A 12,043-nucleotide genomic window follows, 5' to 3' on the forward strand; every position below is an offset into this window, starting at 1 on the left:
GGTAAGAAGGGTTTGGTTATCAAGCATGTGCTAGAATGTAAATACAAGTCAAGTAGGAGTGAAGAATTACATAGTCATAAGTATGGGCCCAACCCATGAAACACGCCTTCGCTTAATAAGACAAAGAGGGACAGAGATCATAGCTGCATGGACGATGCTTGCAGGGGAAACGCAAAATCGCCCATGGGATTTCGAAACGGGTTCTCTCCCGGAGATGTATGCTGGGGTCCATTGTCCCTGGCTAGGACCAGCGCCAGTCGGATTCCCAGTGCAGAGCCAACCCGGGCGAGAGCACTTCGGAGCTGCTCCGTTTGGGCCTCTGTCGCCAGTCCGCACGAGTACGTGTACCACAGCGGCCATAGCATGATGTATCCGTAGATGGCTCGGATGCGGGGCTTGTCGTTGATGGAAGACGAGGGCGGGTTTCCGCTCATGTCGACGTCGCCGAAACAGTAGGGGATGCTGCGACAGGTATCGGTGATCATGTCTTGGATTACGTCGGTGACGTTGGCGTCGCCCTGGAAGATTTCCTCGTACGTTTGACGGTCGTCGACTACCGAGGCGAGGGTCTGGCGGAGCTCGAGCATCAGCCGTTGTAGGATGATGCGCACGGCTCGGTAATATTTCCAGATCGTCGCAACGGCGATGCGCTGGTAGGTTAGCAGAGACTCGCCCGTGGGCGAGTAGACGTCAAGAGGAAGCCAGTTGTTCGGTAAGTGCTGAGCCCATTGAGCCAGTTCCAGATCCATGAGGCGCCCGGCATCGATCCAGGAGACAAGCTTTTCGATTTCCACGAGTCCAAATGGCCCTTGGTAGGACGAAGCTTCGAGGAATAGTCGACTGAGTTTCGACGCGACCACCATCAACCCAATCACCGGGTCGGAGCAATCTAATTGATCAACGATCCAGTCGGTGCGGTATCGAGGCTTCTCTCTCAGAGCTAATATCTCGATGTGCTAGGAAGAGCGTCAGTTACACCAAGTACCGGATGGGGAGGACTGTTCCGAGATGTGGCTAACATTGTGAGCGTATGCAAAGCTAAATAACTCCCGACCCTGCGCGTTGCCTAGCTGGTTCGCGCCTCTCAACTTCACGAGGAACTCTAATCCCGCGGTATGTGAACTAGCGAGCCCATTTCGCTCGCCTGCAATATCTTCAAACAAACACAGCAGAATCATGGTCGCAAAAGTTTCGTCCTTGACGGCCAGCGTCTTCGAAGCTAATGCTTGCCGAAGCCCTCGAATCGCCAGGCCATAATAATCCCTGGCCTTGACAATGAGGTTTGGTGCTTTGACCTCGTTACCCAGCGCGATCAGGGCCGTTGCGTCGACCGCTTGCCGCAGACAAGACGACACGGAGCCGTCGTATCCAGTATCTCGACATGTCGCATACAACGAGGGGAGGAACCCCAAGTGGTTAATACAGACTTCATGGTCTTCGAGGGTTGTGAACTGATCAAAAAAGTAGCAAACGGCTCGCTCATCCCACGTGGAGTCGGCAACCCGGTACAATGATAAAGATGAGTCGTGACTGTCTCCGCTAGTGGAAGTACTCCGGCTTCTTCGTCCATTATCGGCAAGCACAATGCTGTTCTTCCTCATGAGCTGCTCCACCTTTTGCGTCTCGTTTCTGAAAATCGTGTCCTTTCGATAGCCGGGACACGGCCGGCCATAGACCAGGCAATTTCGACACTGGGGGACCGCTTCATCGCACTTGACGTTCAACTTAGCGTTTAGTTCGATAGAAGCCTGCAAAACGGCAACCCATGCAAGCCATGCAGAGGAGTGGATCGTGTCCTACCTTGATCTTCCGCTTGCGGCACAGAAAGCACCCAGTACTTGGCTTTCCCCCATATACCATTCTTGTTTACACGGGGAGGGGGATAAAGAGAAACCAAAAGAATGGTGGGAAGTTGACTCTTTGGAAATACTATCTTATGGGGTACTAGAAGTCCAAATGGCGTTCATTCGTTTTGACACTGGTCAAATAGTATGATGGGATCACGGCCGGAATGCTTGTGCAGTGAATATGCCTGCCGGGCAATCGAGCATAGTGAACTGGATACGGGGGATGAAGGTGTCTCGGGGCTCTCTTCTTTAGAATGTATAGATAGCCACAGTGGAGATACCGAGTTTAACCAAGGAGGAGTTTCCTTCTCAAACGAGAAGTGTCGTGTGAAGGCAACGATCTTGATAGACCTCAAATTCCAGCAATCGAGCGGAGAAGCACAGCCGGGGATGCTTAGTCATCACCAAGGCCGTCGGTGCCTCGGAGAAGCGGCAACCAAGAGTGACGTATGTACACGAGAAGGACGTCCAGGCAAACAAGAATTCTTTTAGATTGAAATATGGCATCTTTCGTGGTTGGTATCTTCTAACCTTTTGCAAAGAAACGTAAATAAGAATGGAAATAAATAGCTGGAAATAACAAGAAATGAAGAGATATTGGATCCCCTTGTATGCCCGCAGACAAAATGTTCAGTCGCGCAAAAGCCCCACGTCCCGACATGCTAACTCCTGAATGTTGTTCATTGATCTGGGAAAGAAACGACAAAGCTGGAAAAGAATAATTAGTACCAACACCCGTTATGCAAATGCTGCCGATGGCTAGTTAAAGGCCGTGTCTCCATGATGCTGAGCGGAAGCCCCAGTCTGGCCCGTTGGGTCTAAAACCGTAAGACAGGAAAGGAATACTACATGATCATCATATTCGAACATCGAATCGTGTCCGTCAAGAGGATGGGGCATCCGGCATGATGTGGTCATCCTCGCTACCTTGAGGCGCCGGCGAACCCGTGTCCGAAAAGCAACTTCGGGGCCGAGTGTCGTACGAGGAGCGCATGGCAGATGTACTTGAGCCACTCTCAACGAGGACGGAACCGTCCTCCACACCATCTGGAGGTGGTGAGAAATCCCAGACCTGTCGGATATACGGTCAGTCATATGTACTCGGGTTGCAAATCGCAATGATATAGGTATAGGGCATCCATACCTCCATGAATGTACGACCAGATCTACTGGCCATGATCACCGCTTTCTCCTCTTCGAAAGCCACCCTCCACACAGTCTCCGCGGGCGTGGAAAGCTCGCGGAGAAGCTGCCCGGTCTCCAGACTCCAGACCTTGACACGGCCATCGCTACCACCGCTGACAATACGCGAATGGTCGAACTGGAGGCTGGTCACGCTGTTGTCATGGGCTGCAAGTCGGTGGATGGGGCCATTCTTGGTCAGAGACCAGACGCGAACAGACCCATCCGATCCTCCGGTGACAAGGGTGTCGCCGAGCATCTGCAGTTGTCCCACCAAGGAGGTATGGCCTTGCAGGATACCATTGCACTGACCCGTTTGAGGGTCCCATATCCGGATGCACGTGTCAAGACTGCCTGTGGCGACTCGCCTGCCGTCATAAGCAATCGCATATATTTGACTGAAATGACCCGTAAGGGTCCGCAGGCATCGTCCTTCGGATATACTCCAGATGCGGGCAGTAGTATCGTAGCTCCCGGAAACAATGGTGTCGCCCTGTATGGCCATACATCGTACACTGGCTTGGTGCCCAACGAGGACCCTCTTACAGGTCCCCCGAGCTAGATCCCAAATGCGCAGTGTGGTGTCCCTCGACCCTGAAATGGCCGTGTTCTTGTCGGACATTTTCAGACAGCGCACTGTTGACGTGTGACCGGGTAATGTGAATATTGACTCCCTGTTACATCATGCCCTGTCAGCCTTCCCTGGCTCTAACTGGCCGGAACACGGATTGGAATCACTTACCCCTTAACCAAGTCCCAGACTTTAACATCCCGGTCACAGCCACCACTCACGAGCATGTCGTCCCACGGGACTAGAGCCCATACACCCATTGCGTGACCGTCTAGCGTCTTTTGGTTGTTCCCGTTCGTATCATACACATGGATCTTTGCATTGTCCATCGCAGCCACGATGTATTTAGAGGTTAAGTGGAGACTTGTGACCACTCCCTGCTCCGGGGTGACATATCGTTGCGCGCACACCCCGCCTTTATTCCAGGCCGATTCCACCATGTATTTTTGTTTAAAATGGGCCCTGTAGGACAACGGGCGAGGCCGACGTCTTCGTGAGGGCCCTAACCCCGGAACCAAGTCGCCAGATAAATTGTGCGGCAACCCGGGAAAACCCTCTCGGGATTGCAGACCTGGGAAGGTCGAACTCGACTGAGAGCTGCTGACACGGCGTGGTTGTGAGACGGTGAGTGCGGACCGGTTGGGGAGCGGTTCAACGAAGTCCCGATCTTCCGAAAACCTCCGGCATGCAAAGACATGTTTCTCACAGAGGTTCTTCCAGGTTATGTCGTCATTCAAGAGATCGCGCCAGCGATTTGATACTTGAGATGCCCTTGCGAGGGTCTTAGGATCGTCTATGAAAGAGAGCACCTATTTGCACAAGATAGGGAAGACGTCAGCATTCCGTGCATATTACGGGCCGAAGCCGACCAGGATCGTCAGGGGTGTAAGATGGCTTACCCTCAAACATAGCTCATTTGGAAACACATCAAAGGGGTCCTTTCTCAAGCGGGGGGCGACGTAACTCGAGACGAAGCTGAGTTGCTGGCTATCACAGGAGCTCAGAATGTCCTCCAGGAATCTCTGCTTTTTGGCATTCGAGAGCGAAGAGAAGTGGATTCTCGCATTCGTCAGGAAGTGGTCATAATCGTCATCGACGGGCTGCCATATCAGGTGTCCCTGATGAGGCGTGGGACTGGGGGCCGGGGTGGGAGGCGAAGCCGGCGCTGACGGTAAGAGGTTTGCCGGGATCGAAGTGATGGGTCTGTTCGAGGATACCGGCTTCGGATGGCTATCGGAAAGGGAAGCGACTGAATCTGTAGGAGCGCACTGCCGGGACTGCGCCGTCGCCGGCGACTCTGGAATGCTTCGCGGACTCATCCCGCTGCACCGACTCACGATATCACGGTATCACGTCCAAGGGATGATCATATAATATCGGGATTGTAGCAGGTGCACTAGGATGCTGAATTACTCCGCCCGACTCGCACTAATATATTGGACCTGTTTCGCACCGCAGCCTGTGACGAATGTTTCATTCATAGATAGTAACGATAGAAGCGAGCGTGGGCGATAGGGAAGCGAAATAAAGAATAGGAACGAAAGAATAGGTCGTTATAAAATAAAATAATAAAAAAGGGTAGGGGAAAAGAAAAAGGGAAAAGGAAACGGAATATTAAAGAGATTAAAGACAGCCAAGTGGATGAAGGGATGGGGAAAGGAAGAAGAATGGAAGATTAAAGATGGGTGATCTCCAACGGGCGGCTCGGGGGAAGCTGGCGGGTGATACTCCGTAGCCGGGGAGAAATAGGTAATAGGGGGGTTGTAGTAGGGAGACCAAGAGGGGGGAGGGTGTGAAGGGAGGACAGACAAATAGCAGGGGGAGCTCGACGACAAGAAAAAGGAACAAGCAGCAGCATTGACGGTGATTCGCAGCAGAGTCAGCAAGCCAGCCAGCCAGCAAGCGGAGAAGACGAAGACGCAGGACGAAGCAAAGTCTCGATCATGCGACGGGATGTCGTGACGGGGGAGCGAGCAAGTCAGGTGCGGTCACGGCGAGGAGCCGCCAAGCCTGCACGCTGGCTGATTAGTGCGCAGTCGATGATGCCCGGCTCCACTCGCGATGGAGTCTTTCTCGTGGTCGAGACGCGCCGCCGTTGGGTCGAGAATGCGCCTGCGAGACGTGCCCGTCAGGAGAGCAGTCGTGGGAGACAGCCACTTAGCTGAGAATGAGCAGACAATGATGACGCTGACGGTCCTGTATAGTGTAAATTCTTCTTAGGGGCTGTTCGAGGTACGATGAAGAAGGACCGGAGGGAGGAGGGTCAAATGGAATAGAACCACCAGGCCCAAAAAAAAGAAGAAAAAAGATGGATCGATGGATCGCGGCAACTGAGCAAGCCTCCATCCCGCAATTAACCAACTTGCTTAGAGGAAGGGGAAGTTATCTTTGCTCTGTTCCTGACGGTCCTCCTGATGACCAATCTGGGATACTCCGGCGTGGTTGTATAAGTATAAGGAGTTAAGGGTACAGCCAGATGTTTTAACCTTTCGGCTCTCCGGCAATCGTAAGCTCTTGACCCAACCGATGGAACGTTTCCTGAGATTCCGGGGTCAACGGCGGGCACATGTCAGGAAGGAACATTCAACTCCGCCCGCGATGTCAGACTGACGGGTTTGCTCGATGGTAGACTTGAAGGAAGCGCAGAATCGTCCGGCCCTCGAACCGGACACCACTCGCTCTTTATAGTAGACAGTCGCCTCTACGTAAAGATGATTATAGCAATATGCAATTCTAATGGCGTTGTCTACAATAGTACAAGACAGGATTCCTCAAAAGCAATCGTCCAACATCACCCAAGGTATTCTATGACCACAGCAAAACGTATGCCCTCGTCATGCTGGGCACAGCCTCAACCAGATGGCTTCGCTTCCACCCCGTCGTGTTCACATGACTCAATGTACACGTCTAAACAGAAATCTTGGTGCAAAATCCAAAAATGCTCAACTCAGAACTCGACCAGAAAAAAGAGATTCTTCAAATACAATAGATAAATAGATGAACGAAAATAAAACCAAAAACAGCAAGAGCAAGGTATATATAGAGCTTCAGTGGGCATGGCCTATCTGCAGAAACAGCGGCAGGATCATGCCAATGACGGAGGCTATCAAGTCTCTCATCGACTTTTCAGATGAAGATGGCAGGTCTCGGGGATCGCCATATCCGTTCACCTGTACCTCGCGAGCACCAGAGTTGGGACTGTTCTCCTGCATCGTGTGCATGGCAACATATCTAGAAAGATGTTAGCGGCTGCCACTCTGCACGGTACTTCGCGCGTTGCCGAACTTACAAAAAGGTACCCGCCGAGAATAGGAGAAGCACTCCGGTGCGCCACCGGGTGCCCGTTTCGTCACCGCTAGATCCAGCGCCCATGACTTGTACAAAGAGAAACGTCATCAGAGCACCCACAGGCGCGGCTAGACTGAAAACCAACAAATGAGCCCTCGCAGCGCGGCTAGAAAGCCCTTGCTTGAGCAGCACTGATGTCAATCCAAAAGAAGCCGGCGCTTTGTGAACCATGATGGCCAAGAAAATGATAAAGCTCAGGCCGGCATCGGAGCTGGACGCCCCCAGAGCAATTCCGTCGGCAGCCGCATGGATGACCAGTCCCGTGGTTGTGGCGAAGCTGTGGCTGCTTCGAGGAATATTTCCGGCATCTAACAGACCCCCTTCGCGCGAGGGGGACGAATTCCGTCGCAGACCAGATCCCAAATTATCCAAGGAAATATGATGGGGTGGTCTTTGTTGTTTGGATGGAGTTGCGAATTCCGGCAACTTGTCGATCAGATACATCAGAATGAAACCACTGATAAGCGCGATGCCAATCCAAGCGTGCGGTGAGCTTTCTTCATGGTCGTGGTCGTGGTCGTGGTCTGTGTCACCATCGGACGAACTCTCCTTACGCCGCTGCAAATGCTCTCGGGTGACGTGAATCGTAGTCGAGTCATCGGCCGATGACTGTGAAGGCGGTAACGAGGCGTGCAGGAACTGATCGGAATGGCCGTCCAGGGTCGGGATTTCATTCGGGATAACGGCCGGGATGGCCGAATGCTGCCAATGCACTGCCGATGCCGAACGAGTGCTGAGCTCTTTCTGGCGACTGATTGAGTTCGCGCTATATAGTGTTTCCACTCCTTCGGGGATTATAACAATCAAGGATGTTCCCACCAAGACTCCCATTCCAATTGAAGATATGAGTCGAAGTTGCGAGGGCGATAGAGTAAAAGCGAGCGGTAATGAGCCAACGACGAAAGATCTACCAACGAACAATGCTGTCAGCTTGACGGTCGCAGTGCAGAACAGATGCAGGCATTCAAAGCTCACGTAATGGCCATCACAATGCTCAAAGCGAGCAGAGTAAAAAGTCCCTCCATAGTTGTCGGCTTGTCGATTCCCAGAGCTGCGTCTGTGCTGCTTTAGAGAACCTCAAACATTCTGCCAATTCAATTGTAAACCTTCTCTGAGCAAGCCAAAATTCGTAGGCCTTGGATTGAGGATACCAGAGGGCGGATTAAAAAAAAATGCAAGAGCGAGGACCGGGCAAAGACGTTCCAGCACGGGGAGTACCTGGGGGACAGGCAGAAGACGTGGCGTGGGATGGACAGATTGCGATCCGCCGCAGTTGGAAAAGGAAAAGGAACGGAGGTCGACGACGGGAAGACCCACTGCGCCAGGGGAATCGCCGTCCCGGAAATCGTCAATAATAATAATACGGAGTAGTAATAGTAATAATAATAATCATCAATCAAGTCCCGGACCAGCAAGTGATGTATAGGGCGGCAGAAGAGGTTGACGGGAATTGAAACCAAACCTTCTCCATGGAATCTGCACCAGTCGAAGGCATAAAGCCTGTAGCTGCAGAGGACCAGCCGTGTGGGGGAAGAGTAGCTTTTCCGCAACCGACAGGCGCACGGGATCCGGCAGAAATCTAGAAGACCCTTTATTTTCCCAAAGTTTTTATTTACTTGTTTTTATTGGATACTTTGTAAAAATGGGTGAGGAAAGAAATAAAATGCAGTTTACTCCATGAATATGACTGGGATTATTCTGGTCAAATCAAAATGTCCCGTTCACATCATTTGTACAGTATCCAACGTTGACCGGGAACACCCTTGTCGGAAGCATACTCACTTCTGGGTGTCGAGATGCCCATAGCTTTTGGTCTGTACATTCACAAAGTCCTTCAGTCTCGCTTCCTTTTCTAAGATCTGCTCGTTGCTAAAGGACCCGTAAGCCTCATTCACCTGAGAGATCACTTTATCTTTCCACTGGGTCTCTTCGTTCCCCACCAAGTTCACTCTTCCTTGTCCATCCCAGACCTGTTGTAGCGTAGGTTCCAGTTTTTCAAAGAAGGCTTGGATGCCACCTTCTCCGCCGCCCTGTTGGTAGCTTTCGAACACACCATTCCCTGCCCATCTTGGACCTAGACTGGCCTTCATGATCGTGTCGAGATCCTTTGCGTCCACTACATCCTCCTGGACCAGATAGCATGCCTCCCTGAGAAGCGCAAATGCCAGGCGGTTCCCGACAAACCCCGGAATCTCCTTTTTGATCACCACGGGTCGATGCTTCGAGCCGGCCACGGAGAAGTATGCACGGGCAAATTCTACTCGCTCCGTCGAAGTTTCGGGGGAGGGGACGATCTCAAGGAGTGGCATGATGTGCGGCGGGTTGAAGGGATGTACCACCAACAAGCGCGTCTTGTCGGACATTTCACCCTGCTGGATCGAGGCGGCAATGCCGGATGTGCTCGTCCAGAAGTGAGCGGATGGCGGTGCTATCGACTCCACCTGTTTCCAGAGTGACTGTTTGAAAGCGACATTTTCCGGCCCTTGCTCCTGGACGATGGTGGCCGATGCACAGGCCGTTTCCAATGAAGTGTGGAGTTGAAGGCGACCAGAGGATATCAGCGAGGAGACCACTGCTTCTGGAAGCACCGAATCAGGCTCGGATACGTCAGATGTCAAGTGGTGACTCAGAAAGACCGGTAGAGTCTTGCGCAAATATTGCTCGAAGTCTGGCCGGGTGTCGAATACATCTACTGTGGTGTTTTCGCGAGCAAGATGGAGTGCAGCCATCGACATGCCGATGGTGCCAAGCCCGATCAGGGCAATGCGCTGCGGAGTAGTAGCTGACATGCTGTCGCAAATATCAAGGCCAGCTAAGCAATAGTTTCTGGTCTTCGGGTGCTCGTAAGTAGAGAAGAGAATGTATAGGTAGAGGATGGAGGTGAAGTTCCCCCGCATCGACTAGTTCTTTCCCTTCGGGTATGGCGTGCCAGAAGTATATCCTACCTTTCCATAGCCCAAGCCCCATCATGACCACGGACCACAGTTTCTTGGTATTGTCTTGAATTTCCCTGGGAATCATTTACATTCAATTCCCGCCATGGAGGCAATTTGTCGTACATCCTGAAATGACGTATCGGCGCCCCTAGACCCGGAGACGCTAAGCCCAAAACGGTTATAACCTCCAGCTCCCGCGCAACGCGATTCAACACGCGCCGCCAGAGAAAAGACGACAGTCCGACCTCACTGTCTCGATCCAACTTCCCATTCCAGTCCCCTCTTTGAATTTTCTTCCCCTTCTGTCGTGGTCGGAAAAATGTCTGGCGAAGGCGACTGTAATTATACCATTGGCCCCTTCCTTCCTCCCTTCTTCGTCGAGTTCCAGGCCGGCTGACATGAATGGCTTTTCCTAGGGACCTGCGACGCCAACGACGCCGTGCACATCACCGTCGTTCAGCCGAGCGAAGAAAAACCGAAGACACTATCCAGCTTCCACCCGCAGTTTACGTATCCGATCTTTGGTGACGAGGAACAAATTTTTGGCTACAGAGGGTTGATTATCCGTTTGCGATTCGCAGCTCATGACCTGCGCCCGCACATCCATATCTCCTACGACGAGAAGTTCAAACCCGTGGAAGATATCTCGGCGGTCGATCTTCTGAAGACGCTCAAGCCTTGGGTTCCTGAAGGTAAACGACCCCACAAAAGATTTTCTTTCCCCAAAATATCATTTTCTCGAACTCGAGTTCTAACGCCGGTGTTTGATCCAGAGGCCTTTGTAACCCTCCCTGAATATGAGAAAGCGGTCCAAGAAGATGCGGATGCGAAAGACTTTGTACCGCCGGGCAAGCTAGTGCACAGCTATGTCACTGGCCAGAGATCCTATGAAATCTGGGCGGGCTCTCTCGCTGACCCCAAGGTGCAACAACTGCTGGACCGAGCGCAGATCTTCGTTTCTCTGTTCATCGAAGCTGGCACTCCTCTGGCAACAGATGACCCTGAGTGGACCCTGGCAAGGTGGACTGTTTATTTCATGTATGCGACCGTCCGGCGCTTGCTCCTTATATTGATTTCGCGGCTAAACTTTACCTTTAGATACGAGAAAGTAACACCTCCTACCCCGACGGCCTCACAATACTCGTTGGTCGGATATGCGACGACCTATCGCTGGTGGCACTATCAGAAAGATCAATTGCAAAAGGCAGTTGCTCGAGACGACCCTTTTCCTTTCCCGGAGATCAGCCTTGCACAGCTTTCCTCCCGCTTGCGCATCGCCCAATTCCTGATCCTCCCTCCTCACCAAGGCTCCGGTCACGGCACCCATCTGTATACGACGATCCATACAGCCTGCACTGACGACCCTACGATCGTTGAGCTGACAGTCGAGGACCCCAATGAAGCCTTCGACGCCCTCCGCGACACCGCAGACTATCACATCCTGTACCCCGAGTTCTTGAAACAGAAGGTGGACATCAACCCGGACCCCAACGGGGCATACTCCAAGAAGCAGCGACCTCGCCGCGTGCCAACCTCCGCCATCATCCCCACCAAAACCCTAAACGACATGCGCCTCGCTTTCAAGATCGCCCCGACACAGTTCGCCCATATCTTGGAGATGTACCTTCTCGGCCAGATCCCGGTCAAGAACCGCCACGCCGGCGGAGCCAACATGGCGAGACTCCTGATCAAGAAATCCAATGCCGACGACCCCAGCGAGCGGAAATACTACTGGTGGCGCATGCTCGTTAAGCAGCGTCTCTTCAAGCGGTCGCGCGACATGCTCATCCAGCTGGACATGAGCGATCGCATCGAGAAGCTAGAAGAGACCGTCTCGAACGTGGAAGAGGGCTACGAAGTTCTGCTCACGGCGTTCACCGAGCGCGAAGAGGCCCTGAAAGCACGACAGGAAGAACTTGGCGATCTGGCCGATCCTGAAACGACCGCCGTTGTGGAGGATGTGGCAGGCTCCAGCAAAGACCAGCGCGTGAAGCGAAAATTCACCGTTGAAGACGACGAGGAGGAAGATGAGGAGGATGCTAATGATTCGGCTAAGCGGGCAAAGGTCTAACGGACTGAGGATCTTGCTTTTCTGTCGCTTTCTTTTCCCTTTTTCTCTTCTGTCATATGTTCATACCGCTGTGCGATAACAGCCTTCT

At 52.5% G+C, this 12,043-nt stretch overlaps 5 protein-coding genes across 5 annotated transcripts; 1 reads left to right on the forward strand and 4 right to left on the reverse strand.

Moving 5' to 3' along the window:
• Positions 1-8: 8 nt before the first annotated feature.
• P170DRAFT_410216 (putative C6 transcription factor) lies at positions 9-2,175 on the reverse strand. Its single transcript, XM_024846837.1, has 3 exons — positions 1,801-2,175; positions 1,020-1,712; positions 9-956 (listed from the first exon to the last, which is right to left on the reverse strand). Exons 1-3 carry the CDS (start codon positions 1,858-1,860, stop codon positions 138-140), a joined length of 1,572 nt encoding a protein of 523 aa, XP_024703172.1. The 5' UTR covers positions 1,861-2,175; the 3' UTR covers positions 9-137.
• Positions 2,176-2,534: 359 nt separating this feature from the next.
• P170DRAFT_198814 (F-box/WD repeat-containing protein) lies at positions 2,535-5,231 on the reverse strand. Its single transcript, XM_024842748.1, has 4 exons — positions 4,500-5,231; positions 3,772-4,409; positions 2,992-3,703; positions 2,535-2,919 (listed from the first exon to the last, which is right to left on the reverse strand). Exons 1-4 carry the CDS (start codon positions 4,917-4,919, stop codon positions 2,731-2,733), a joined length of 1,959 nt encoding a protein of 652 aa, XP_024703173.1. The 5' UTR covers positions 4,920-5,231; the 3' UTR covers positions 2,535-2,730.
• A 1,102-nt stretch (positions 5,232-6,333) lies between these two features.
• On the reverse strand, positions 6,334-8,387 carry P170DRAFT_410223 (Mn(2+) transporter ATX2). Its single transcript, XM_024846838.1, has 3 exons — positions 7,924-8,387; positions 6,890-7,855; positions 6,334-6,831 (listed from the first exon to the last, which is right to left on the reverse strand). Exons 1-3 carry the CDS (start codon positions 7,971-7,973, stop codon positions 6,648-6,650), a joined length of 1,200 nt encoding a protein of 399 aa, XP_024703174.1. The 5' UTR covers positions 7,974-8,387; the 3' UTR covers positions 6,334-6,647.
• A 225-nt stretch (positions 8,388-8,612) lies between these two features.
• On the reverse strand, positions 8,613-9,975 carry P170DRAFT_437590 (NAD(P)-binding protein). The gene has a single exon (XM_024849403.1). The coding sequence runs from the start codon at positions 9,735-9,737 to the stop codon at positions 8,727-8,729; it is 1,011 nt and encodes a 336-aa protein (XP_024703175.1). The 5' UTR covers positions 9,738-9,975; the 3' UTR covers positions 8,613-8,726.
• Positions 9,976-10,203: 228 nt separating this feature from the next.
• Positions 10,204-11,955, forward strand: hat1 (histone acetyltransferase catalytic subunit HAT1; the record flags this gene model as incomplete). The annotated part of the gene is made up of 4 exons (XM_024851636.1): positions 10,204-10,222; positions 10,301-10,576; positions 10,658-10,922; positions 10,983-11,955. 4 exons carry the CDS (start codon positions 10,204-10,206, stop codon positions 11,953-11,955), a joined length of 1,533 nt encoding a protein of 510 aa, XP_024703176.1.
• Positions 11,956-12,043: the final 88 nt, after the last annotated feature.

The sequence above is a fragment of the Aspergillus steynii genome, assembly GCF_002849105.1.
Source record: "Aspergillus steynii IBT 23096 chromosome Unknown P170scaffold_5, whole genome shotgun sequence".
Taxonomy (NCBI): Eukaryota; Fungi; Ascomycota; class Eurotiomycetes; order Eurotiales; family Aspergillaceae; genus Aspergillus; species Aspergillus steynii.